The 27,767-nt window shown below is 41.7% G+C and overlaps 1 protein-coding gene across 2 annotated transcripts; it reads right to left on the bottom strand.

Moving 5' to 3' along the window:
• PTDSS1 (phosphatidylserine synthase 1) lies at positions 1 to 27,752 on the bottom strand. Of its 2 annotated transcripts, none has more exons than XM_068672305.1 (13): positions 27,426 to 27,752; positions 22,449 to 22,540; positions 20,927 to 20,971; positions 18,656 to 18,780; positions 17,136 to 17,294; positions 13,672 to 13,823; positions 11,739 to 11,880; positions 10,751 to 10,863; positions 9,224 to 9,289; positions 6,178 to 6,277; positions 5,246 to 5,314; positions 4,664 to 4,733; positions 1 to 3,362 (listed from the first exon to the last, which is right to left on the bottom strand). In XM_068672305.1, exons 1-13 carry the CDS (start codon positions 27,602 to 27,604, stop codon positions 3,253 to 3,255), a joined length of 1,422 nt encoding a protein of 473 aa, XP_068528406.1. In that variant the 5' UTR covers positions 27,605 to 27,752; the 3' UTR covers positions 1 to 3,252. The 2 variants fall into 2 exon arrangements, with proteins under 2 accessions (XP_068528406.1, XP_068528405.1); XM_068672304.1 differs by having other exon boundaries at positions 1 to 3,365; positions 27,426 to 27,751.
• Positions 27,753 to 27,767: the final 15 nt, after the last annotated feature.

Below are 27,767 nucleotides of genomic sequence, written 5' to 3'. Positions count from 1 at the left end.
GGGTGACATGGGTTGATTTACTGAGTTATTGCAAAATACAAGACTTTGCAATCGATACAGAGCAACTCTATTCAAAACTATTAAATACATGGTAACATCTGTGTCCTCTTGTGATAACATGGTAAAAAAACAGTACAAGTTTTAACAGATGGAACAATAAATGGTCATCTTCACAGAAGAGTAACAAAAGCACTGGTTGAAATTACACTCCCACTATTGAATTGGATGCTGTATATAACCTATACAGCAACTTCGGTACTGGAATCCAGTACTCCAGGCTAGCACTGGTTCACTTCATGCCTGCACCTTAAAACTCTTCGTTTTTATTTAGCCCACTACACAAAGTTCTGGCCACAACCCCCTGCTTTATGCCCTGCTGCCCTGAATTAGCCTCCCTTCAATGACTGACAGCCAGCCTCTGGAGGGCCAACTCAGCTCCCTCACTGGCAGCAGGGGAGATCACCAGAGGACAGAGAAACAACATCAGAAGCAGGAGAGTACGGAGGAGATGTTGAGGCAGAATAAGTAGTTAAAAACAGGACAGTGCAGCTGTGACTATTACAAAATACTGTTCAAGCAGCAGGATTCATACGTGGATGCTTGTTGCTAAAGAGCTCGGTGATTTGTCACGGTAGGTGTCGCGCGCACACCAAATTCAGCAGTAGCATAGTAAAACGGTAAAACTGGGATCACCTGAAGTTTACAGCAGTGATCAAAAGCACCTTTCCAATGCCTGCTAGTGCAAAGCTCACATCCAGAGACGATGGAGCTGAAAATACAGTTGTCAGTCAGCAGAGGACTTGTGAGAACACGTGTGAATTCCAGGCAGAACTGTTGACAGAGGACAGGAAATACCATTTTCCAAGCAGCACTTGAAGAGTTTACTTGTTTCCCCTCACCCCAGCCCTCCCTCTGAAAGAGTAGCAAAAACAAACAAACAGACAAACAAAAAAAATCACGGGAAATATTTAAAAAGATGTTGTCAAACAACATTTCTTCAAGGCCAGCGCTGTTGTAACAGCATAGAGAAGTCAGCTTCCAACAAGACAACGCTTCGCATTTGCCTTTTCAGTTTTTAGGGTGCAGTGCAGCAGCGGAAGCACCAGGTCTGCAGTTACAAGAGGTGTGCTTGTCCCCACAGGCAACCAGATGGTGTACTTCAGTGTCTGCTTGCACACGTAAGCGTTGTAGACACAGCTGGTGTGCATACACCGTGCAAGTACGAAACAGGCTCTCACCTTGCACAGCCACAGGACTTACTGGATCGAAACCACTCGGCTTCCAACCTCTCGCTTTGGTATTGGATCAACAGAAAATTTACAATGCCGTTCTTCAGCCTTACACAGGCTGGCTTATTAACCAAGGAAATAAAGTAACGAGCTGAACATCCAAAGAAATCTACAAATACATTCATCAATATGCAGCACACCACAAAGAAAGAGACAATAATACACGGATCTGCTGATATGAATGAAAACCAAGAAGTTGCAGGAAAGCCTGAAAGTCTTCCTATTGTTTTTTCCCCCGTAATGTTTAATGTCACCGTAGCAATGCTGATCTAGCAGCTTCCACTGTGTGGCCTCTGAAGTTGTACACTTACTTGATTGAAAAGGGGGGTGGGGAGCAAAGGGCCTTTGAGGAGTTCAGCAGCAACAGTTAAGTGCATTGACAATGTCGATCATCTGTGGCACACAGGAATTCATGGATTACACAGGATACTTGTTTTTTCCTCCTATTTACAGTATCATACACTTGTATAAAGTCTCTGCTGCATCTTCTTTCGTCGTTACTCTGTGGCAAATCAAAGTAACTTATTCACAGAAAAAGAAAATCCCAGGTTCTTCTGAAGACTAGTGGCTGAGGGTATTAATTACCCTTACGTAAGCTACCTACCTCTATCAACCCCCAAATTTAATTGGCACAAAAACATTTTGATAACTTAATACAGGAACAGATTGCTCTTGATTGTTTACCTCCTGATTTAATAATTATGGTCACACCTGGAGTATTACCCACGTTACTAGACGTTGGATTTAATATTTCAAACCCCTCGGCCTACTCCCCGAGAAAAAGAAAATAAAAAATCTGCATGAAAGTCATTTTGCTGTTGGGTGTCCAACTGCATGATAGGAAGTACAAACCAAGACAGTGTATCACAGAAATATCATGCTAGCTCTCAGACACCAAAGACCTCAGCAAGTCTTTACAAATAATTATGTTTACGGAAGTAGTAAGCAACTGGGCTCCAGCAAAAAAAAAACAAGCCTGCCTTATCATCAGGCTTGGTAGGGCACCAGAGCCTTCAAAGCAGTTTCTGCTTTCAGTCTGAAGAAGCTGGGATTTCTTGGTTCCAGCTGAGGCAGAGGCAAATCAAAGGGGAGAAGGAAGGAACACTGAATGCAATGTGACACGGCTGAAAGAATGGCAGACTTGCACTTGAAGATGCAAAATGCTGCAGTAAAGAAAAACCAGCTAAATGAGATATCTGTCTCTGAGGGCAGGAGGCACGGCCCTCTCTGTTTCACAACAGGTTTTTATACAAGGATTTTAAAACGTTCAAAGAAATAGAATCTGTAACAGTCAAGCAGAAGGACAATGCAGAACAAAAGGACCGCATTTGAAGGTCAATTTCACATCATTTACAAGAAACCTGGACCCATTTCTCAGCTGGTAGAACACTGTCACCAGGTCTGTAGAGCCTTTAAATAAAAGCAAGCAGCTGTCTACGTGTATGGACGTTTTAAATATTTACCAACTGTCATATAGAAAAGTTTAGTGGTGAGAAAGACGGGCAGTGGCTTTTAGTCAAAGGATTGCATACTCTTCTAGAAAACAACAAGAACACAGTGAAACAGAACAATCCAATCAACCATGCAAACTGATTATCAGTTTACTAACCTTCATGTTTATGGCCTCAGCTACGATATTAAAATGCACTTGTAACACCTGAACACAAAACAGGGTGTACCTGCTATGATAAAATTACTTTTCTTTCCAGCATACTCTTCATTAGCTTTTGTTGCCACATGCTGAAGAAACTAGGTTTAAATCAGTGAATGGCAAGTATCAGCAGGCGATGAGTTGCACAACACCGGTGGCTCCCTCTTGACCATCCTTTTCTTCAACGCCTTTCTTTTTTTAAATTTTAAATTTAAAAAAAAATATATCAATCTTCCATTTGGAAGCTCAGAACCAGGTCTGATTTTCTTTGTCATCTCTAATCACATCGTAGAGTATCTTCAGGCACCTTTCTTACTTCTTGCCAATTCCATTCGTTACTTTTGACTTGGAGTGCCGATTCCTCCTCCGAGATGAGTGGCTTTCACTATTGACCGTATGTTTTGGTGGGCTATTGTCAGCACCTGCTGAGAAATAAAACACTTTTTGACTATCTGACATTGACAAGTTCTTGTCTGAAAGACAGTGAAGGCTTTCTGGAGCTACAGCATTTACAGTATGGAGTAGTTCAAGCTAATACAAACTGGTACTCCTGCTCCATCTAGTGGCCTAATTACAAAAAAGAATGAAAACAAATTTAAGAACTGTAAAATTCCTCCTCGTACAAGAGATTTCAGAAGTTTCTCACAGCAGAGTATAGTGGTGAAGCATCTTCTATTTTGAAATGACATCAATAATTCAGATCTCTACACTTTTTTTTTTTTTTACTGGCAGAAGTTTTGTTACTATCAGAATTGAAGAACTATGAGACTGAAGTCACAGATTCAGTCTTTCTTGACAGGCAGTGTTTGACTCTGAGAAAGCAAAGGGAGGCAATGGGGACTGAAAGAAGGATCCAAGAGCAAAACACGGAAGAAGTTAAGTTCACAATTAACGAAGAAACAGATAAAGTCAGAGAACAAATTTTGCTTGGCTAGATTTCTCCAGCGTGTATAAAGGAGATACTTTTCAAGTGCAAGCAATTTTTCTTCAAATAAAAGTCCACAAATGCACAAAGCTAAGAATAAGTTAATATCTGCATATAGAGAAATCACATTTGGTATATAAAAGCTCAATTGTAGATGTTTTTAAAGTATATGGTAAATAAGAAATATTTTAATGATACTAACACATCTGGAGCGTGAGCTCTGACAGGTCACCTCCAGATGTGAAGCTTGATTTTTTTCAATAAGCCCACACTAAAGAGTAAGAGGAAGAGTAAATTAACTGACCTCTAGTGTAGGGAAAAGAAGTTAGAGGTGGGCTGCCTCTAAGTACAGAAGAAGCTGTTTATGACTATCAGTGCTGCACTAACTAGGCAAGTGTCAGCAAGAACATAAGCTCCAGGGCACATACTTTACTTTCTTAAAAAGGAGGAATAGAAGTATAATTTGCACTCATATTTAAAACCAAACATGCAATGTTTAGGTAGAAAACCCATCCAGAACACTTATGAAATATATAACGTCCTAAACCTCCAAGAATGATCTGGAATAGTAGGGGAAAAAAGAAACTGCTCCATGAAAAAAAATACATACATTTCTTAGAATTGGAAGAAAAAAAGGCAGTAAAACCAAATAGCTTTGTAGATGATTTATCTGTGTAGCTTCTGCAGGGATGTTTAAGGAAGTCCAGCTGTCTCCCAGGTAAGTTTCTCAAGCCTTATTATCTAATGCTAAGCATTAATGCTCCCCCTTTAATAACACACATGTATAAGTGCCGATACCTCTGCTGAATTTAGAATGAAGCCAGGAAGCATCTGGACTGTATGGGCTGTCTTCGCTTTCTGATAAGGTCTGCAAAACACAAGAGGGACACACGTCATTGGGATGCTGATTCCTGAGACCAGCACAGGCTTGTAGATTGAAACTGTGGCAGAAGTCCTGATAAAACATACAACCAGCACTTCGGATGTTTCCCTCCATAGTTAAGAGGTACGACATAGATGGTGCAGTAAGAATTCACCACTTGCCAGGTGATCTGTTGTGTAACCCAGTATTCTTAATATTCCCCTAGCATTCCACCTGTACAATGGGAACAGCAGCTGACCACTCGTCCCTGAATGCTTTGCCAAAATTACAGCCTCGTTTTGGGTATCCAAGAGGACAACATTCTTTAGAAACCACCGTGTAAGCTGGGATCTGTCCAAGGCTCACTGAATTCAGAGTTCTTTCTATTGACTTCAGTTAAGGCTCCAAACCATCCCCCTCTCCCCCACGTATGTTAGTTCTGGTAAAGGATCCTAACATCTAGTAGCTTTGTTGTTTCATTCTGGTATAAAACAAGACCAGGCATCCTAGTAAAGTACCTTTTCTCGGTGGCCGTAGTATTCTGCGTACCAAACCATTCCATATAAACACAGGAAAGTTGTAAAGGCCTAAACAAGGAAGGAGAGGAAAAACAAATGTAACTACTTATTTACTTATTTTTCCAAAATTCCTTGCTAGTTCAAAAATCTTTGAATTCCTGGAGATTCCATGTTTGGAGACTTTCATGCTCTGTTTCTCTCTGCATCTTTTTTCACATCAATTAAAACTTGGGCTCCAACTTTAGGATACACTAAATAGCAGAACAATCAATTCCGACTTCCTATCACCTGTTCGAACTGTGTTCCCAGTCAGAAGGGAGAAGCATTTAACTGTCACAGCCCAGAAGAAATGCCTTAGTTTTCATTAAAATGTGTTTGGCATCAGAGTTACAAGTTGGGCAAGACTAACTAACGTGTTTGCTGTTGTAAAATGGGCATTTCAAGCTGCATTTGCAGTAATTACACTGAAGTGCAGAAAGCTGCAGGCTGAGTGAAAACAATTTGCCTGATAAAGCAGGGCTTCTGCAGTTGTAAGACTTCAGTGTGAAGCAACATGCATTACTTATTAATGCTATTCATTAACTCCTGTTCTCTTCCAGAGGGCACCATCGGAAGCAGCTCCCAGATTATCCTCAACTGAACTGTCATTTTCTCTCATAAAGCTAAGATCTATAACCACAGTTTGTTTCTTTGTTAAGTACTGGTTAAGTGACTACATTCTACTAGGTCAAGAACTAAGGAAAAAGTTATTCTTATCTCTTCAGAGTAGTTCTAAACGATCTCATATTTGCTCTTCCTGGGACATGCACAAAGTTCTTTACCAGCATTCCCTCACAAGGATCCCCTGCTGCCAATGTTCCAGAGAGGAAGCTATTTAGATGCTTTCAATGCCTTTGCTGTGCCTTATGTTTCACATGAGAAATCTCACTTACCACGCAGAGAAGCCAAAACACAACATACAGGATTTGTGTTTTGGAGAAAAGATCCTGTCCAAACTTTATGCACACAATAGCTTCAAGGAAAGCAATAACCCTGTGAGTGAATACAAGAAAAAGAGAAGAAAAAAAAAAAGTGGTTACAAACACAAAGGACTTAACTCTCATGTCCACAGCCCAGGCTTGGGATGGTCAGCTCTAAACAAGCACTACTCTCTAGCGAGCACACATCTCCCCAACAACAGCATTAACTCAAAGTCTTTGGCAAGTTTATCTTTGGCAAGTTTATTGTTCATTCTTTATTTTTCTTCAGCATAAACAGCCCACAGAAAATGCTAAGCTAGTAGGCCACAATTCCACAAGCCTCTGCTTGTCCAAGGAACAAGCAGGAATGTGTGCCAATAGCTGAGAATTTCTGTTTATACCTACCACTGTGCTTCAGCCCTCACCAGATAGAAATGTCTTTTGCATGCTGAACGACCAATAGACTCCCTGTTGGGTGAGCTAGAACTACACTTTGGATATTTCTCTGCAGGACACAGATTTACTACAGTTCTAAATAGGTTACTTTGCTCACTTCAGAAGTATTTTAATGAGAAAAACAACATGAAACAGTATTCCAAATTCTCTGAGAGCCCACACATTTGCTCTGGTTTACATGTAAACCCAGGTCCACGCTGTAATATTAGAGGATTTGTGGAGAAATGTGAGAGGAAAAAATTGCTGTATTTACTTTCCTAGCCAACATTGTAAGAATAAAACCAAGCTCCATCTCTCCCTCATCACCAGGTATTTACATCTTGTCAGGCTCAAAGCTATGGAGTCCTCTCTGCCACTTGGGGTGGAACGAAGGGGCTATAAATCCAAAGCTTCCAACTCCTGGTGTTACTCTGTTTTTTCCAGCAGATTACAGCAACAAGCAGCATGAAAAATACTTGCGCTGTGCACACTTTCCACAATTAGATCAGGCTGCAGATATGCAATCACAAAAACTTATTTGAATATCTATTTTCTGACTTATTAGACAAACATGTTCAGTGAGAGCTTTGAACCAAGGATGATAGTTGCTGTAATCCATCCTCAATGATTTGAGTCAGAAAACAAACATTCAGAACTATGTCTCCCTTCATCTTGTAAAAGAATATGTAGACATTGTTTCTCTTGGATGAAATAGGGAGCGCATCTTTCTTCCTTCATAGCACAGACTTTGAAAATTCCCCCCTCCAAATTATAAAACAGTTTAATATGCATCTTTTATATGACTCTGAGATTGCCATCTGTAGCTAAAAAGAATGTTTTTTCTTCCATACAAACATCTCAATTCCTAAATCATTTAAATACATATTTCAGTAAAATGTCTGTATTTAAATGTGAACCTCTGAAACGGTAATTCAGTTGCTCTGTCACTACTCAGATGTTTATGCACAAACAGAGCAAGTTTATTTGATTCTAATTGTAAATTAAGCAGTCATTAACTATTTGATTGATTAGTTATTTTGGTACTAAATTAACATCCAAATCCAAAAGACAGATTACTCTGTAATGATCATTAAAAAAAGCCAATGCCTTTTTAAGGACTATGTATGTCGCAGTCTCCCTTTAGTGATCATAATGCATGTTTTGAGGAGGGAGAATCGGGCAATCCTCCCCAGGTAAGGGGATTTAGGCTTACAGAATACATTACTTACTCCTACTCAGCTCTAATAAACCTAAACAAGAACAAAAAGTTACTACCTTTTGAATATCCATTGGATGTTATGACCATGAGTTGAAGACAGTAATAGATCCATCCAAGAAGGTGGAATCTCAGTGAAAGAGGTGAATATTTAAGTCCTTCCAAACCCAAGGAGACATGTGTCATGTTCTCCAGGGTACATTTAAAGCAAGACTAGAAGTCCCTTCAATTACATTGCAGCGTGTTCCACTCTCATCTCAACTAACTGCCGAAAAATGGGTATTGCTTATGGTGATACAGTGTCCCTGGACACAAGCCTGCCAGCTCAGCAATTCCTTAAATGCTGGGACATCCCCGAGACCAACAATGAAGGTGAGGGGCAGTTTGGCAGAGCACTGTAACTAAATTAAATTTGAGCATTTTATGGCTCATTGAAATGCTACGCTAATTTAAGCAACAGCTGCTTCTATTAAGCACAAAAATGATTTAGACAACTGGAGATAAGACATACACTAATCCTGACAATGAGAATGAAAAGCCTGTTTTCATTTAAAATCATTGCCATCAGAAATGAGCTTCTTTAATAGCTTCTTAAAATTGACGTGTATTTTTTCATAAGACTTGATTTAGGATCTTTTATGCTTGCCCGTTTGTAAGCTTCCAAGTCATAAACCAGGAGGGACATTACTGGGTTGTTTGTTCGCAAGCTTTTACAGTACCACAACAGCATATGCTTCTGGTTTCCAGAAGGCTGCATTTCAGTCAAACCACCTAAAGAAGGAAGTTCTCACCAGAAGCAATCCTGCGAACTCTTCATTTAAAGGTCTCTAAGAGATGTTGAAAGAGATCGTAGTCAAGGTAACCATTATTCGCAGCGTTATTCTTTTCCCTCTTCGAGAACAGAATAGAAGTTTTTAAGAACTGTGGTTTGTTTCACCGCCTTTTGTTGTGATTCCTCAAATAGCAGCAGTGCCCACCTCGACAGCCTGGTAAATGTTACTCTAATGACAGAAAAGCAGTAGGTGCAAAAGCTTTGTCCTTCTCACCTGACTGAGAATACAGGCAGCAAGGCCAGTGCTACTTTGAAGGAGGCTAGCTTTATCCAGCAGTTTCTAGATCTTCCTTTTATTCTTCTCCTTACTCATTCCATCAATTCTCATGTTCTACCTCTAAATCCAGAATTTTCCTTTCCTCTGAACTTGCAAAAAGAAAAAAAATTCTCTCTTTACTGTTATTTATACTAAAACCACTACAAGACAGGAACTACAAGACAGGAACTGGCTTCATCCAGTTTCAAGCCTGTTTCTGTGCTGGATTCCTGGATACCTCTTCAAGTGCTTCAGGTTTGTACGCAGCAAGAACACTTACCCGAACACCCAGCACTGAGTTCCCACCCTCTTGCACTGCGTATCTGTGAGGTAGGCATAGTACTGCCTGCGAAGGAAAACACAAGAAAATTCTTCAGCGATGTTGAAAGTCCCCAGAATATTTACATTTAGAAACCTAGTTTATGTTACAACTGGATCTGCACTGAAAATGAAGTGCTGATGCTTGAATTCACATGCAATCATGCTGGATGTCTACCAGATGGCTCCAATTCTAGCAGGACAGATTATCACATAGATCAAATAGCTTGAAACAACACAGAAAACAATCCTGAGAGCGAGGACTGGGAAAGTACCCAAACTAGTAGGCTAGCAGAGCCTCCTGTCTCTCCACTGAATCTCCAGTTCTTTTAGGCAACAAGCAACAGCTTCAGAATTAGAAAATCCCCATTTTTTTTCCACAGCTTCTCTTCAATTTGCTAACAATTGCACTTTGAGAGATGTGGGTTTAAACCTTGGAAGTAACTGAATGTGGCTACCCCATATCCTGGGTGAATGCTCTACCCAGCACGTTTTTCTGGTCTCTAGACTAAGTAGTGAGAAAATTCTGCTGTGTTTTCTTTGAGCTCCTAAATTTTTAAGAGAATTTTAAAATCCTCTCTTTTAAAAGAGAGGAGAACCCTAAGTAAATGAGAACAAAGTTCCTTTCCTCAGTGTCTGATTTCTGCTGACAGACGGGGAAGGCAAGCGCTGTTAATCAAACAACATAAGGATTGTTTAAGAATAAAGATCTCTACAGGCTGTGAAGTGCCATAAAACACCTGAAAACTCGTTTAGGAGATTATAGGATGTTTAAGGTGATTTAATTAACAGTGTGAAATCACCGCACATAACTTCAGTGACTACCAGCTTCAAAAAAACACTTTTAGGAATAAAGCAATGCATGGCTGCTATTTAACTGTCCAAGGTAACATTACATTACTTGTGAATGGGAATCCTCATTTCTTAACATCAAAACCGAATTCTGTCTACATTCAGCTATGTCACAGGGGGAAAAAAAAGAGGACTGTGAAATAGCATGCGTGACTAAAGGCAGGGTAGTTCCTACAAAAAAGTTAACAGAGCACAGATGACGTCCTATCATTCAGAATAAGGTAATGCTCTATCTTATAACATGCTAATGTTTCCTGTAGACAAGCAACGTAAGGAACTCTGAAAAAACAACAGCTCTATTTTCCCTCATCTACAATTTTGTGAGCATCTGACTCATCAACCCAAACTTCTGCATGCACCCAGTCCTCAAGGATAAAGTGTGCAGCTGCTATACAAACAGAAGATGGAACAGACAGGTTCTGCATCCCTATGGAAACACAGATGTTTACATACAATTTACCTTACTAGTTTGGGCAGAAAAGACACTTTATTGAGAATTGGTGATTGTTTTTGCTTTTCATGGTGGCTAAAGCGTAAATTCCTTGAAATGAACTGCAATCTTTCACAAATTACATGTTGTTTTTGGGTCCCTAGAAGTCAAGTTACTCTGAACGTTTAAAAAAAAAAAAAAAATTACCTTACAGTGGGTGCTGTAATGATTCCTATGAAGAGAATTCTTCCCCAGCTTAAAGGGTGGCTTGCTTGGAACACAAAGATATGTTTCAAAAAGAATGTGTTCAACTCAGTCAGCTACATAAAAATAAAAAAAATCAGTCAGTAGTGTTCAATTTGCATAACTCTTAATGAGTTACTACAAAAAATTGTGGATTAATATGGTAACTTAAACAGAGAAGGACTATTTAATGCTCCACTGTAGCCTTGCTTATTAGGCTGAGAATGTAAAGTGCCTAGAAGCAAGGAATGAGCCATTAAAACAAGGAATTCTTCCCTAGACACCTCTGTGAAAGCATTTAGTCTCTCATGAAACCTGGACCAGATACTAACTTGCACTGCAGAAGGCTTCTGGAATCTTTCAGATACAGATCAGGTATGAATAACTGAGGCAAATTTTGTAGAGGGGTAGAAGAGAACTTATCTATTTAAAACAGAAACCAACCAACCCCCCAAAAAACGATTTAACACCTCTGGTTGTCCTTTCAAAAACTAAATACGGCAAGTTAACAACAAGCTATTTTAGTGAATTCTGTCAGCATTTGCCTGACTACGTACGCAGGCAACTGGAACATATTATGGAGTCTTGCTGGATCTCAGCCAGAATTGTGAGGATCAGTGATCCATCCAAAAGTCAATGGGAAAGAAAAAACAAAAAACAAACAAAACCTACCTGTCTGGCAGTTTTTAAAACTGTATCAATTGCAAAAAGTAAACTGATGGCCAGTGGCATTTGTGTTTTTTTCCCCCCTTTTCCACAGATTCTGTAATTACACTCCCGAACTATCATGTAACTCCTGTGAACAATGCCCTGACTAGCTTTGTATGATCAATTCATTTAATCGTGCATTTCAGTGACAGCCATACATTGCATTAGAATATCTTCTAGCCGAACACAGCCAATAAGTAACTGAGCTGATGGCAGCTTTGATTTCACAGAATTTGCTTCTTACCTGCCAAATGATCATGAAAAGGTAGATTCCAGCCACCCTTTGAAATGAAGACTTCGGGTCAAACCAGCGGACGTAGGTCCAGCTGGCTGGGGTGAACTGCAACACAGCTCTTTTGATTTTCCCTGTGGTCGTGTGAATATCCCTAGAAAAAGAGAATGGCTGGAGTGAAGACAAGGAAGAGGCAAGGGAAAAAAAAGAAACAATAGCCACGTTACGGATGTTTCAGAACCATCACACTTTTTTTTTGCTGGATAGCAAAGATCTCTACAGAAACAACTGTGTACCGGGCAAGGGGGAATTGAGAAATGTGATCTGTTAAGCATTTCGGTCAGGACACACTATGAAAGCCCACCCACCTCTACCCTGAGTCAGTAACTACCTGAAAAACTTCTCTCATTCTCTCCGTGAAGGAAAAATAAAGGAGGATTACAATTCTCCAAATACCCTGAAGAATCTTGAGGATATTTCTCCTCAGTCTATGCTGCCACTGCTCTTATCCCAATGCCAAATATATCTCTGATGTTCCAGAGCTCGTGGACATCAGTCCTTCAAGGATCTGTCAAATTTCTTATTCATCAAATGTTTAAGAGGCTGGCTCCACAGGGTGAAGCATACTGCACTAACAGCACACACAGCCCTTGCTGTTCTGGTATTTAGCTGCACTCTCTTCCAGAGAAATGTGGTAGCACTGTCATAAGCTAGCAGATTTTTAAATTCCCTTTTGAAAGGGAATGGAGGTTCATCTGACAGATGACTTATGGTTATTGCTTTTGGTAACAATTCAGATGAGCAACACCACCCAAAGGACAGGGAATTCTAAGAAAAAAAAAAAGAAAAATCAAGAGATTTCTGGGTTAGAAGTCATTTTTCAACCTATTTCCCTGTCCCTTCTGAAAAAAAAAAAAAATCAGACTTCATTTTTGTAATATTTATGTTCTCTTAGGCTAGTGGAATCTAAGGTTAAAGAGGTTAAGGGGGGCAGGGTGGGGGGAAATATTCTGATCTTTAAGATCCGTGTTTATTCATCAAAAAAAGGGAAAAGAAAACAAAAGGGCATAAGCAAAAGCTTCTCATTCTCTGCAGTTCCTCCTCACATTAAAGGTCCAAAAAGTCTACAAGAAAAATATCCCACAAGGATAATAAAAACTAGTTCTGCCAAAGATACTCTGCTATCTGCTCTAATTCTCAGTGAGCTCTCCAAAATCAGAGGGAACATCAGCTGTAATGCTCATTATTCTGTCTGAACTGAAATGTGGGAAAACTGAATTGAGGCTGAAGGCTGGATGGTTCTCAGAGCAATGAACAAAGGTAGGAGGTGGGAGAAGGTGGGCAAAAACAACAGAAAGAAACCACAGTGGGAGAGCTAGAACTGGAACCTACTCAGCCACAAGCTGTTGCCCTTTTACACAGCAAATGCTACTTTATTTTGCAAATAAATCATTTATTTTGGAGGGTCAGCAGTGGGGTAAGGTAATTTACAACACAGGTACAACCAGCCTGATTCCTTTTTTATATCAACAGACTGCCACGCTGCCTCATCAAGCCAAACCCAAATCTGGAGATTACAAACACTGTATAAGGAGAAAAGCAGTTACAATTAGCTTTGCTCACTGCTTTCTTCAAAGTTTTATTTCTATAAAATAAGCTGAAAATGCAAATAGCTTTACTTCCTCCCCCCTCCTTCATTTGGCATCAATAATTGTAACTTGGATTGCAAAGAAAAATATATACATAACCATATTTACAAAGATATGCTCTAAAGTAATATTAATATGAAAAGGATTTTTAAGACAAAATAAATTTACAGCACTGTTAGCACGTGCAGATTGCATGTCATTTCTGTACTACATGCATTTTACATATGCAAAGAATGTCTATTTTCCAAACAATTTAATATTAAAGAATATTTAATTAAGCTTTAATTTAGACCTACTTGAAGCTTGCCCAGTGATAGGTCCTCATCTCCAAGAAACGACAAACTACCATGCCCAACCAGATGCCACCCCCGTTACAAAGCAGGATGTCCAAAATGACTTGATCCCACCAGCATTCAGCAAAATTAGGCAGAAGGTGCATGAAGAAGAGCTACAGAATACAGCAAAAAGAAGAGTCTGGGTGAGGAACAGCACAGAATTAATACAAATTCATTTTTAAGAACACATCCAAACACCAGCATTTCAGTACATGCCATACTTCAAGGACACGAGCCACAATCACTGAAATTTGATGGGAGTCCTCTCATTAACTTTGGAAGGCCTTGGGTAAGAGTATGTAAGACCTCAGGGCTCCTTCTCACCATTCCCTGCTGGGGCAATGCTGTACATAAAGATTTTTAAATAGCTGTCAGCACTAAAATGTGTTGGAATTCAGGACTTAAGACTTGCTCTGATTTAAAAAAAAAAAAAAATCTCAAAACTCCTTCATTTACTGTTTTTTTTGGGAAATTTAGTGACTGTAAGAAGATTTAGAGTCCACCAGTAACTCAGACACTACAAGCTTTGCTGCCATACTTGATCCAGAATGGCTCCAGCAGTTAAGAGCATACTGGTAAGTACTAATTGTGAAGGTGATTTTAAGACGAAGATACTGGGAAATAACCCAGGAACAACTCAGTGTCGGACTGAAAAGCTGCCACCACCGGGAAAGAGCAAAACAAAATTCAAGCCCTTAAAAATTTCCCCTGGAAAATGATTTACTTCTTTAGCAATCAGTTCCTTTCTGAACTCAATCCTCAGCTTAACTGAAGACCGCTATGAGGCATCAGTAAGGTAGTTAAAAATGTTTACAGATACATTTGATAGCTTTTGGTAGAGTGGAGGAGGACAGTTGGCCAGATGGCAACAGCTGAGGCAAGATACAAGCATAATTTACTGAGAGATGGATTCAGCTCTTGTCATCCTCCTTTAAAAGGAAAATAGTTGTATTATTTGTTCTACAAGGGGAAAAAATAAAGAAAAAAAATCAGAGCAACCCAAAAATTAAGACTGAAAAAAAAAATCTAGCTGTGGACTGGCACTCAAGAAAGCCACCTGTTAAACTGTCCCCTTGAAATACTCATGCAGAAGCTTAACAAAACAAATTGCTAACTAAATAACCCTCTGATAAGCATGGCACAAATTTTGTCAGTAAACGAACATACATAATTTGATTCGTGTGTCTGTGGAAGATTATTGGTGCAATTTGGTGGCAGAGCATCTTTTGTTGACAAACGTATAAATAAAATACCCCCCAAAAATCAGATCTGTCAAAAGGAACAAGAAGAACGTTCTTGCTATACAGGATGAATGACTAGTGGTCAAGTTATAATAAATCAGTGCCTGATGTTGACAAGTGACCCTTCCTTTGAAAACTCTTGCAAAATGTATCAAAGCAGCTTGGTTGCCTCTGCCAATGCTATATTGAATTTCAACCTGTAAAGAAGAAAACTGAGTTCTCTTCAGGCCTTAAGCTAGACAATGTTGCTTGTTATCTTGCTACAGACGGCTTCCCTTTCATGTTTCAAGTAAGTTTAACACCAAAAGGGACACTAGGCTATGAATCCCAGTATGCAATAATCCAGACAAAGGCACCAGAAGTTACAGATAGGGAGGCAGCAAAGAGCAGACCACAGGTGTTAGGCAGTCTGTCTGAGCTGCTCGCTGCTTTCTCAGAACAAGAGACCAAGGCCCGCCCATGTCCCAGCTTTAATCCGATAGTAAGCAGCGAGAGCCAAGTGTCCCATTTCAGAAGGGGGAGCCAGCTCAAAGCCATTAATGCTAACAGGAGATGCACAGCTAAATCCCTCCGTAACTGCCCCGATAACTTCTGCAGGTTTCTAATGACTCCCCTGAATTAACCAATTCATTAAAAATCCATTTGGGTGGTGATAACCCCTCCATATGTTGAACCTTACCCAACACATTGTCTGTCCCCACGATCTGCCTTTCAGCAAGTGGGAACACTAGACACCCCGTGCGGTGTCAAGTTGAAGACGATGGTTGTGTAAAGATCAGCTGAACGATAAGAGAGTGTGTGAAACAAATCCAAATTTAAAACTTCTTTTCCAAAGGGAAAAACGAGTACAATAACCACCAAAGCTGTTCTCTGTGAATGGGTACTTGTGAAATTCTGAGCTTAAAATAGTTTCAAAATGGCTTAAAAACCAGCGTATCCTTGAATGCCACAGAACAAAAATATTTTTTGAATATGAGTTCATGGCACCAATATTTTCAAACCCAGAAATTTAGTTTGACAACTAGATCCTTATCTACATTTCTGAATTATAAACGCACTGTCAGATAAGCCAAGCGTTCTCAAGAAGGTGAGCCCTATAGAAAACTAGTTTTAAAGATTAAATTAATGTGTTTCTATCGACATTTGGTATCTTAAGTATGATAGGCTAAACTACACTGCCCCCAAAGCTGATAAAATGTGGACTTTTTTTCTCTGAATTGTCCCATCAAAAAATATCATGAAACTCATTTTTTATAGAAACACATCCTTGCATTGTTGGTGATGCATATTCTAATTAATCAGCTTGAACTCTCAAAACAGATCTAACAATAAAGATCATCAGTCCAAGCAAGTCAATTGACTAAAACAAGTTAGGTTTCAATAGGGTTTATTTTAAATAACTTTTGACACTTTTAAATCCTATTTTAACTGACTGAAACATATGCTTGGGAGAATTGTGGTAAAGCTGGGTAACAAAAAGAAGTCAATCGTCCCCCAAACCATGGTACAGGGGACTACAATGGGTATGAAATAATTTAAATCCTGGTTCAATAAAAACCACATTTTTATGTCAGTGAACATGAATAAATGAGGCTTGTGGGGTATGATTTAACTAAACAAGTGGCTATGCCCTCTGGCCTCATGACAGAGAACAGCACACTGAATGATGTTCTGCTGCTCCATATAGACTTCTCCCTGAGTCCTCTCACTTCCCTCGGGGATTCCAGAACTCCTTTTTACTGTGCAGTATTTAAAACACTTGTATGGTGTATAAACCATATAAAACGTTTAAATGCTATTTTATTTGGAGTAAGGGGATCATGACAGTTGATGACAGGTATTACAAGGTGAAAAAGCTACTCAGAATCAGGGTATAAAAATCAGCACCTGAAATAATATGAGGTTTGGCTCCTATTACAGCAGAAATACAAAGTATGGACAGCAACAATACGCTGCCAGGACTTCCTTTCTATTTAAGTAAACCATCATCTGCCCAACTTACCTAAAGCCCAGATTGTTGTTCTCCATTACTGCGACCAAACCAATTGCTCTGCACGTGGTTTATAAGGCTTAAAATATGAATCTGTACTGAGAGCTAGCGAGTCATCCTTCTAGGAACATTCCCCTTCTGTTCCAGAACAATTAAAAAGTCACGTATTTTCTTGAGATAAACGGGTGCCCTACCTCCGTGAGCTCCCAGGTGATGCTGATAGTCCAGCACAGCCCGTAGCTGCGGATCAGCAAAGCCTTCATAGCCCAGCCCCAGAAATGCCCAAAAGCAAATATATCAAAGTGGCTGAGGATTCTCTCCCAAGTGATAACGTGGCAGTTCACAGCATATTCCTGTTAAAGATACAAACAAAAATGACTTCAACGAACAGGAAACTACAGAAACACTAGAACGAGCAAATTTATTTCTACCCAGTGAAACCCAGATGAGCAGCTGATTCCTTAAGAATCTTAATTAATATTTCAGTCACCAATATCAAAAGAAATGTGTTCTCTCATTACATTCTAACAGTGAGAGCTAGAAATCACTGTCCACTTAAAACAGGCAGGATACAAATCAGGATTCCACCAGGAAGCTGCATCTGGGGGGTTCTGTCTTGCCACTGGGCACAAATTGAACTATCTCCAACTGGAAATACACATGTAAAAAGCTCTCTGCTCTTCAACCCTCCTAAAACATACATTGCCATCTGCAGGTAACAACACAGCACTGCTCAGAGCTGCTGAAGAAAGGCTTCTCCCTCAGGCCAGAATCATTGCTACCCCTGCACAAACGAGCCATGAACAAGTTGAAAAAGGGATGGTAGAGAAATGGTTAAATCCTGGTCTCCATGAAGACAAGAATGCAGAATTTTACAGGACTCTTGCCCTGGTATACAGATGAAAGAGAAAAAAAGTATTTTTGCTTATATTTTTACTAGGACCTTTCCCCCCACCTGATGCATCACCTTTTCAACCGCCGCTCTGCCAGTCATACAGTGAAACGTGTTTAACTTCCTTTTATACACAAGCAACTTGGCCAGAACAAGAAGAGACCAAGTTACAGCCTCCATTATCTCTGCACTTGAAAACTTTACTCCAACTTTTTTTAAATGACAGTTATCGGGATCAGTAGTTCAGAAGTCTCTGCTGCTGCTACAGGCTGGAAATCTGCTGTACTGTGGTTCTGTGCCAGCAGTAACACTAGTCCTCCCCTGACTTGAATTTATTTCTAGCTTAAATGACAGGAGAGCCAGGTGAGCCTGGTTTACCAGCAGACTTCGTCTCAGCTCCCTTTTGTTGCTCAGCAACATCACTAACGCCCATGCTCAGGCTCCATTTAGGAACGTGTCCTCCCAGCACCCTAACAGCAGGCTGCCCTTGCCTCAGCACCACCACACGTCCTGCAAAACGTCCCACCAGGGGCCTCTCCACAGGCTGCAGGGCTGCTTCTCACTCCTGTCTCCCAGCTGCTGTTGCACAGCCTTTTTTTTCCTCCCCCTTTCCTGAATCTGCTCTCCCAGAAGACTGTTTTTCACTCCAACTGATTTCAATGTCACTAAATAGCAGTTGACACAAAGGCCTCGTTGGCTCTTATCAAGTACAGGCAAAATCTTGCATGGCACATGCCAGTAAATTCAGATTGATCCATTCCCAGCCATGCAAAACATACCTAAAGAAGCCAAAATGTCCAATGAGGTGCCGAGGATACATACCATAATATCTGCTTCCCTTGTGGCGTACCGAAGATTAGGATCCAGCCAGTACATCACTGCTTTTACCTGCTCAAAGTTAAGGAAGAGCACGAACACCAGGAACAGAAAATAGAGCACACTGAGACCTGCAAAAAGACTCTGCTTTAGAATCATATTCACAAGAACATTTTTGGACATAGAAGGTTCAAAAAGCTTTCAAACAGGCACTCAAGGCATGCCCACTTTGCACAGATTAAGTTTTCTACATACAGTGCCTACAAGCAAAGCAGCTTAAGAAACAAGGCAGGTGGTAATCTTTGAGCGCACAGCCTTTCATATTATCTCCTGCTTCACGTGATACGATGTATGCTCAACTCTATCAATCCAGTCAAAAAAGAATCAGTCTAGACAGTTTGGGCATGAGTAACACAAGCCTGTGATCAGGAAGCTCTGTAGTAGGAGACACATCAGGGTCACAGGACTGGATTGGCTTTTTGCCTTTGCTTTAAGTTTTGTTGGTCAAATCTCCAAGCCTAAATGCAGATTTCAGCACCAAGATCAATTTACTAATCTGACAACAAAGAGTGGTTACAAATATAAACTGGAGGACTGGCAGGCTTGAATAACTTCTGTGAGTTGGAAAATTGGCTGTTTGAAGCTTTTGAAGATAAAGATGATGATATGCTTACATACATTTATAAATTAAGAAACACCGATACATTTGAGACTACCTCCTCTCTCCTCCCAGTGTCAGAGTATGGATTTTATAAAAAAATCAAAACTTGTATGAAGTTAAGAAGGATCCCAGGTGTAGATCTGCAGATAGATGAAGCTGCTTTTGGGAACATCTTTACATTACTCCCAAGTTCACAGATATCTATGACCACATTTGGAAGAGGCACATAAACACACCAATTCTAAAGTCTAACACTCAAACTTACTTGCATCCTGCAGTGATGTCGTGGAGGGTAGAAAAATTAACATGAATAAAAACTTAGTATCTGCCATCCAAAACAGACTATAGCAATTATGAAAAGAAGAACTGAATTGTTATTAACCCCCAGGACGTGCTAGAAAATTTCCATTCAAGTGCACACGTGTACAGACAGCCTATATTGTCTTATGCAGCGTGTCCCTAAAATGCATCAGGTAAACAGATGCCAAACTACTAAAATAAGTGCAGCCTGGGGGTGGGGGTGCGTCCTGAAATGCTGAAGATGTGCCATTCCTGCCTTTCATCGACTGCATAGATCTGAGACCTCTAGTATGGCTAAGTAAGTCATACCAAAGGAAGCAGGATTACAGATGGGAAGATGTCACTCGTGATTTTCCTTGCAGTTTTTCCCCAGAAATACAGAGGGTCAAGCTCTGCCTGGGAAAGCTCTTTTAATTTACATTTGCTGTAATCGGAAGTGTGCAGTAGGACCTGCGTTTCCCCAGCTTCAAAAGGAGCAGGATTCTTTAACCAGTACTATCTAATCAGCAGTATCCTCCCAATGTCAACAGATGAGTAATCAGCTACTTTGGGAAGCTACTTATTTTTAGCTCTGTGAAGTGGCAGGAGAGAGGGACATTCATAGTCCCGTTAAAAAGAAAGGGAGCAGCTTTTAAACCAAATCCGCCTAATTCCCTGTAAATATGCTTAACATTTAGGCTGTGCTCTGTGAACTCTAGATTATTTTTAAAATGTTTATGTTCCTGCCATGTAGTTCAGGTGTTTAAGGAGCAGGATTTCACTTGGTAGCTACTGCAGTTAATGGAATTATTTTCCCATACATACAGTAATTTTGCTGAAATTTAAAAAAAATTAAAAAAATATACCTTAGGAATATTAATAAATGCATATTCAACTACACAATTCTGCTATTTAAGAAAAAATAGCATGTTTTGCAGATAATGAAAAGAAACACTCTACTAAACCAGGTTTAGTTTGAAGTAAGCTAGTTCTTTTAGTAGCCTCAAAAAAAACACATCTTTTTGAGTTGGGAAGAGATGGCAGTAAAGTGGGGAAGGAATTCGGAAGCATACAGACAAAATAGGATTAAAACAGAGAATCGGAGGGAATGCTCCTTTTCTGATGATTTAATTTACACCATCCCAACATAGAGAAACTCCAATGATGTTCCCAAACATAATTGAGAACAGATTATAAGCAACAGCTCAGAAGTGGGAGGGAAGAGTTATTCACTAAGTTTGACACACAAATTATGTTTCACGACAAATCCATTCATCGGAAAAGAAAAATGGTCGGTCCTGCCAAAGCACTGAGTCAGAAACACAACTTAAACTTACCAAAAACCATTCGCCATATTGCAGGGTGGGGGCGTGTAAAAGGTCCTGTGGAGGGTAAACAAAAAGCCTGTTAGAAAACAGTCAGTAAGAACGGCATTTCTCATCCCAAGTTTGACATAAGCACAGATCAGTTCTATGTCAAGCTGTATAACATGCCCAAAACTTTAGGGCTCCTTCCTGTATATTTAAGAAAAAAAATGTATCAGATTTGAGAGGGGAGAGAGACTGCCAATTAGCAGGACATAAATATAATGTTCAATTATTTTAATGGGAGCTGTTCCCAGAACAGTAGTGTACCATTTGCTTAGCATATACCATATCTCAGCTGAGAATCTCTTGCTGCTTGCTAGACCACAGCAACTCATGGCTTGCTCTCAGTGAAGTCAAATACACTCTTTTTGCACACCAGCAAAGAAATACAGTGCTCAGCCTTCAGATGACAAAGAAACGTTAGCAAACAGGCCTCCTAAAACTTCCAAACTAAGTATCACACATCTAATAGCTGTGCGCAATACCTGTACCCTGTACTCTTCACCAGTGTCGCTATGATTTACTTTAAAGCCAGTGATTAACCTGACTTTATTCGATTAAAATCACCTGAGTTAATGCAAAAAAGCATAAAAGTTGAGTCTGGCAAAAGTGAGAAACATCTAAACACGAAATGTACATTTAGAGAGCGAGATGTGGCCAACTAGTTTTTTCAGTGCACGCTGTGGATTGCTCTTTCACAGTTGTTAAGCATGAAGTTCATTTTTCTCTCACACTTGGTTTTTCAGGGAGCGCTTTGTGAAAGCCATCAATTAATAATGTTCAAACATCAGAAAAATACATCCCAAGAGCATGCCATGAGCACAATTACCGTTCATTTATTTCTGAACACTGCCGAACCTAAGACTGGTTGGAGTTGACCCAAGAATAAGGCTCTTGCTGACAGCAACGAGCAAAAATTTAAAATAAATAAAAACAGGAAAGACAGCATTTCCTCTGCAGAACTAAGTGTCACCCACAGATTTTACCCCTTTTGCACCTTCTGTTCCCCATACAATTATCAAAATCTTTGTCTGACTTAAATGTCTACTGAGCAACTGTGGTTTTACATTGTAATGTGATGTAGAGGGTTCCTAACCATCACCAGGTGATTTACGTGTTACATCTCAGAATTACTGCAGAATTACACTTCTGCTAAAACACACAGAGGCAGCGTGTTTTTAAACATTACTTAAGGATCTGGCAGCATCATTACTTCGCAGTCTGAGCTGCAGCTGTGCACCTGCAAACATAGACGCTGATTTTGAAAACCCGACTTCCTGGTTAGGTACAGACAAGCTATAAATAACTGGCACTTCACTGTTATCTCCACTCAGCGCGACTGCAACCCATTTTTATACTGTGCCCTAACATAAGGGAATTCAGAGGAGTAGAGAAAAATTACATTTAAAAGTGGCACTTTAATCAAAATAAACGTAGTGGCGATAAAGGCAAATTCACATGCTGCAAAAAATGATGTATGGACCTTACTCACCATTGGGAAAAGCTAGAACACTGATGATTAGAAAGAAGAAAATCACTGAGAGGATACCCCTCCAAATATTTTCCTCTGGGACAGAGTCATCTCTGAAGAGAGAGAGAGAAAGAAAACATCAAAGTGTTAAAGTGTTATTTTGAAGGTGAAGTTGAAAGGCTCTGAAGATGTAATTACTTCAATAAAAGATTACATGGAAATAAGTAGAAGAAATAAGCATGCTGGTTATGCACCCAGTCAAGACAGTAATTGCAGTGAATGGTTTTCACTCTGCACTTCTGGCTATCCTTTCTTACAAGGCATTTAAACATCATCAACACCTGCAAGCCACAAGCATTGCTTCTGCAGTGACTTCTAACAGTAACTAAATTTGAAGTAACGTGAAAAAATCCCGCTGTTTTAATTTTCACAGAAAAATCATCAAAAGCATTTTTACACTGCAAATGGTGACCAAGACTCTAGAAGCCTGGATGCAGTTCCCAGTTTCCCTTCTGCTGTTTTGGTTGATGCTGCAATCCCCTTCTGTTCTGAATAACATGTGAGTATTATTTGTGCTACTGTCATATTATGACCAGAAGAGAGATCTAAGAATTCAAGGCACACCTGACCAAGCTCTTCTTTCTCTTGCAGGTAGAATTTAAAGAATACAGCAGCAACATTAACAAAGACAGCACCCAAGCCTTCTCACCAGCAGTCAGCTTCTAGGAGACTTCAGCGATAAAATTAGAAAAGCTTCAAACTACAGTAAAAAGCACAACTGATATTTCACGATGTATCAGCTACTACTGCTCAAAGTTTCTCTATCTGGGTAATTTCAATGTGCCTGTGATCAGTTTATCTATTTAAATAAATTCCTTTATTTATCCCCAACCCACGACACACAAAAGAGTCCCAGACAACTTTAGAGGGACTACAGCTCTTTCTGGCAGAGCATTTGTCACTTTTCTGGATGGCTCGGTAATAATCTGTGACAGCACAAATGTGCTCCACACTAGACGTATTTGCTGCAGCCATAAACTCTCTCTCTTTGCCAAATTATTTCCCTTGCCCTCAGAACCCAACCTTAATAGCTCCATGGCAGACTTTCATCACGAGGAGACATTTGAGCGCTGTGTTAGTTCATCCGTACGGCAGCAAAATGTACATTAAACACGAATGGTTTCTCTGCAGGCCTTGGGGACCCCCTACAGCATTTTCCTTAAAGCAGCTGACCCCGGAATTCGCAGTCACTTTCCAGCAGCCATGCTGCATGGGCTGACACTTCACGCCAGCCCCAAATTCCCAGCTCCAGGACTTCACTCTGGCTCCCCTGGCAACCCCCAGAGCTCATCTCATCCAGAGCCCTTCCCAGACAGAGCTTCAGGCCCCGAGGGCTCAGCCAAAGCCATGTTCCTGTTTTAATGCACGCAAATACCACAGGCTGTCACTGGTGCCACCAACTGGGCGGGTTTCTTTATTTTGAAGAGATTACTGAAGTCACATCACCGCACAGCTCTTTCCAAGCAAGTGGTAGAAGCATTTTTGGCTGTTTGCTCGGAGGTGCCTCTCAGGAGGGCTAGATAACCGATCTCCTTGCCAGAAGCAGGTAAAGACAGGTAGCAGCAAGAGACCTGCTGCGGCGTGCTAGTTAAGATAAGAATTACAACGCTTGCCCAGAAGAGTTGGTTTGAGGACACCAAAGGAAACAGGGAGGCAAAATAACCGGTGGAGGAAAGACACGATCACAACAAGCTGCAATCAGGAAAATGTGCTAAATCATCTCCTCGCTTAGCCTCAGGAACTTTGATGCCGACTTTGAAATGTCGGTGTTCATGCAGCACAAATGAGATTTCTAACGCTCGTGTGGGAGGACGGAAGAAAATTCTCTCGGTTTGAACCCACTTCACAAATGCGTTTTTCAAGTCTGGCGCTTTCTGAAGAAATAATAATAAAAAAAACAAAGCACCTCATAACTTCATAATGTTTTTGTCTCTCCTGATCTTCTCCCTGTTCCAGAGCACTGCATTCCAAAAGCATCTTGCAAAAACACGAAGTAGGTATTAAATCACAACGAGAAGAATTGAGGACACTGAACTGGGGTAAAAATAGCAAGGACGCTAAATTTAGAGTGTAGGGGAAAAGAAGCCTTCCATAAACGCTGCTGTGCTCCACCAACATCCCCTCCAGCAGCCAGCTGCCCTCCTGCAGGCTGCCTTGGGGCTGGGAGAGGGCCACAGCCCTATGCTCCAGGGAGGAAAAGGGCAGGGAAAGCAAGAACCACTCTGTGCCTCCACGCTGGGTGAGGCCTGGAAGCAGAGGAGCCTGCGTCTAGCTCGTTCAGCAGGAAACAAGCTCGGCAGCTGCAGCCATTGTCAGAGGCACCAGAAGGATGTGCTTTAAAAACAGAATGCCCACTACCCCACGCTGTAAAATGGAGAAGCTAAAAACACTCACGTTTCTTCCTCTGGACTCTGATTACTGCTCCTTGAACATTACTGCTATCTGGAGTTCTGTCTCACCCTCATCTGCCAGCTCAAAGGCGGTGTCATCAGCTCCCACTGATCCCAAGGGAGGCTTGGTATATCCAAGGGAAAAGCATTTTGGAAGTTTGCGTGAACCTTTGGGTATTTCTGGCACTGAACAATTACAGAGGAGGCAAGAGAGACTTTAAGGGAAGCCAGATTTCCTCTGCCTATGCTGAAGTTCCTGAAAAAAATACATTTTGCTGAACATTGGTACGAATGTAATGTGGAAAAAAATCCCCTGCTTTATAAATCGATCGGGAGTGTTACGGAACATCTGACAGCACAGGGGAAGCAAGGAAGAGGAATCATTTGGCACACCTGACTGAGCACAGGAGGTGGAAATATGAACGCAGCCACTGGAGACTCGTGCAATAAGCTGATGGGAGCAGAAAGCCCAGAGCTGGGAGCACACACTGGAAGCACGTGGGGAGCTATTCCCACCTCCCTCAGCTTCTCAAGAACATATGGCTCGAACAGCGTCCCAAATAAGGCAACGGAGGCAACGCTCTGGTATCACCCTGATTTAGGAAATTCCTGTGATGGCTGGAAATAGCAGAAAAGGGGAAGGAAAAAACAAACAAACAAAAAAAACAACACAAAACACATTAAAAAAAACACTAACTCCCACAATCTGACAAGAGGAGCAACAGTGAAGTGTTAAAGAGAAGTCAATAGGTACTTAAACACAGGAAGTGAGGCTGAGCAGAGAGAGAGAGAGAAAGGGGAAAGAACATGAAACCAAAGCAAGTTAGAAAGCTAGCAAGACAAATGGAGAGAAAAGCTAGCAATCCTCTTCAGAAAAGAACAAACCACCTGAGAATTCAAGAAATATTCTTTGGGCCGACAAGAGTGCATAGTCCCGAAGCTGCTGCCTGACTCATCCTCTGCTTGGAAGAACTAAAGGCAGGAGCCTTTTCTTCTCCCAAAGGTGAGCAATCAATTCCATTAGCTCCTCAGAACAACGTCTGGATGAGAATTCCCCAATACGTTGCCAATTTGACCTAAATTAGCCTGACAGCAGGACAAGTTATCAGACAGGGGAACATGAGGCAAGAGGAACACTCGCAGCAAGGCTTCCTGATTAGATATTGTACCAACACATAGAAACATCTCTGAGTTAACTAAAAAAAACGGATCTCTCAGATATTGAAGATTACACACTGAATTGTATCTGAGGCCTAGGGATGAGTTAGGATGTCCTTCTATCAAAAGCAGAGTATAGTGAATGAGGCCACTGCAATCTGTAATCACATACACACAACATCACTAAAGCATAAACGAGCCCAAACCCTGATGCACTAGCTCAGCCAGAACCTCTCCAGAATCCCTATTTGCCCAGAAACTGCACAAGAAACTGAACCTAGAGGAGGATGCTAATGTTGTCTTCACAGTCCCATTCAGCAGGAGGCAATAAAAGACATGGACAACCTGGAACAACATCACAAGGTGCCCCGTAGCCTGCACTGCTATACCTTTTGCTTACAGATAAGGCTCCTGAAGATACCTGTGCCTGTCCTCAGCTTTATTTCCATGCACGACTGCGGTGGTGAAGGCTGTTCCTGTGGTGGGGCAAGAATGTGGCTACGCTTATCAGTACCGGGGCCTATGCCAAGGGGCGATGGGCCCCAGATAAAGCACGCTGCGTGAAAACGATGACACAGAACAGTCCCTGCCCTCCACGAACCCTTGGTAAGTTACCTGCTGGCGTGATGTCATCGCCGAGCTCCGTGATAACCTAGTAAAAAGCCGTTTTTGGGCACTGCTGGAGCCACAGGCTCATTTTTAGCGAGAATGCCACCCAAGTCTGAACAAACACCACAGAAGAGCGGCGCCCTTCTGAGGGGGGTCTCCCACCCTGACAGGGGCCGTGCTGCCCAGAACCTCTTAGGGACCCCATAGAGACCGCCCAGAACCCTGTAAGGACCCTACAGGGATCCCCCAGAACCTCATAGGGGCCCCTAAAACCCAATAGGGACCTCATAGGGACCCCCCAGAGCCCAATAGGGTTCCTATAGAGACCCCTCGGAACCCTATAAAGACCCCATAGGGATCTCCCAGAACCCCAGAGGGGGCCCCTAAGAACCCAGTAGGGACCCCATAGGGGCCCCCCAGAGCCTCATAGGGTTCCTACAGGGAACCCCCAGAACCCTATAGGGACTCCATAGAGACCCCCCCAGAACCCCATAAGAACGCTATAGAGGTTCTCCAGAACCCCATAGGGACCCCCCAGAACCCCATAGGGTTCCTATTGGGAACCCCCAGAACCCTATAGTGACCCCATAGAGACCCCCCCAGAACCCCATAGGAAGGCTATAGGGGTCCTCCAGAACCCCATAGGACCTCCCCAGAACCCTATGGGGACCCCACAGAGACCTCCCAGAACCCCACAGGGACCCCATAGGGACCCCCAGGACCCCATAGGATTCCCATAGGGACCCTCCCCGCCCCCCGGCACCCCCCCGGTGCCGCTCACCTGGTGAAGGCGAAGGCCATGAGGCTGAGGATGGTGAAGCTGAGCAGGGTGATGGTGTGCGGCCGGTAGAAGAACTCCAGCGTGATGTCCTCCACCTGCTGCTCGTTGATCATGCGGAAGTGCAGCCGGTAGTTCACGTCGTCCTTGCTCAGGGTCCGGCTGCCCACGCACGACGCCATTTCGGGACTTTTTTTTTATTTTTGTCCCCCCTCACCCTCAAAACCTTCTCCTCCGGCCGGCCCCGGCCGGGCCCCGCCGCCGCCGCCTCCCGCTGAGGCGCTGAGGGAGCCGCGCCGCGCCCGCCGCCCCCACGGGCGGGGCCACGGCGGCCGGGGGGAGGGC

The sequence above is a fragment of the Anas acuta genome, chromosome 2 (assembly GCF_963932015.1).
Source record: "Anas acuta chromosome 2, bAnaAcu1.1, whole genome shotgun sequence".
NCBI classification, from domain to species: Eukaryota; Metazoa; Chordata; class Aves; order Anseriformes; family Anatidae; genus Anas; species Anas acuta.
This window is presented reverse-complemented; position numbering and strand designations above follow the sequence as displayed.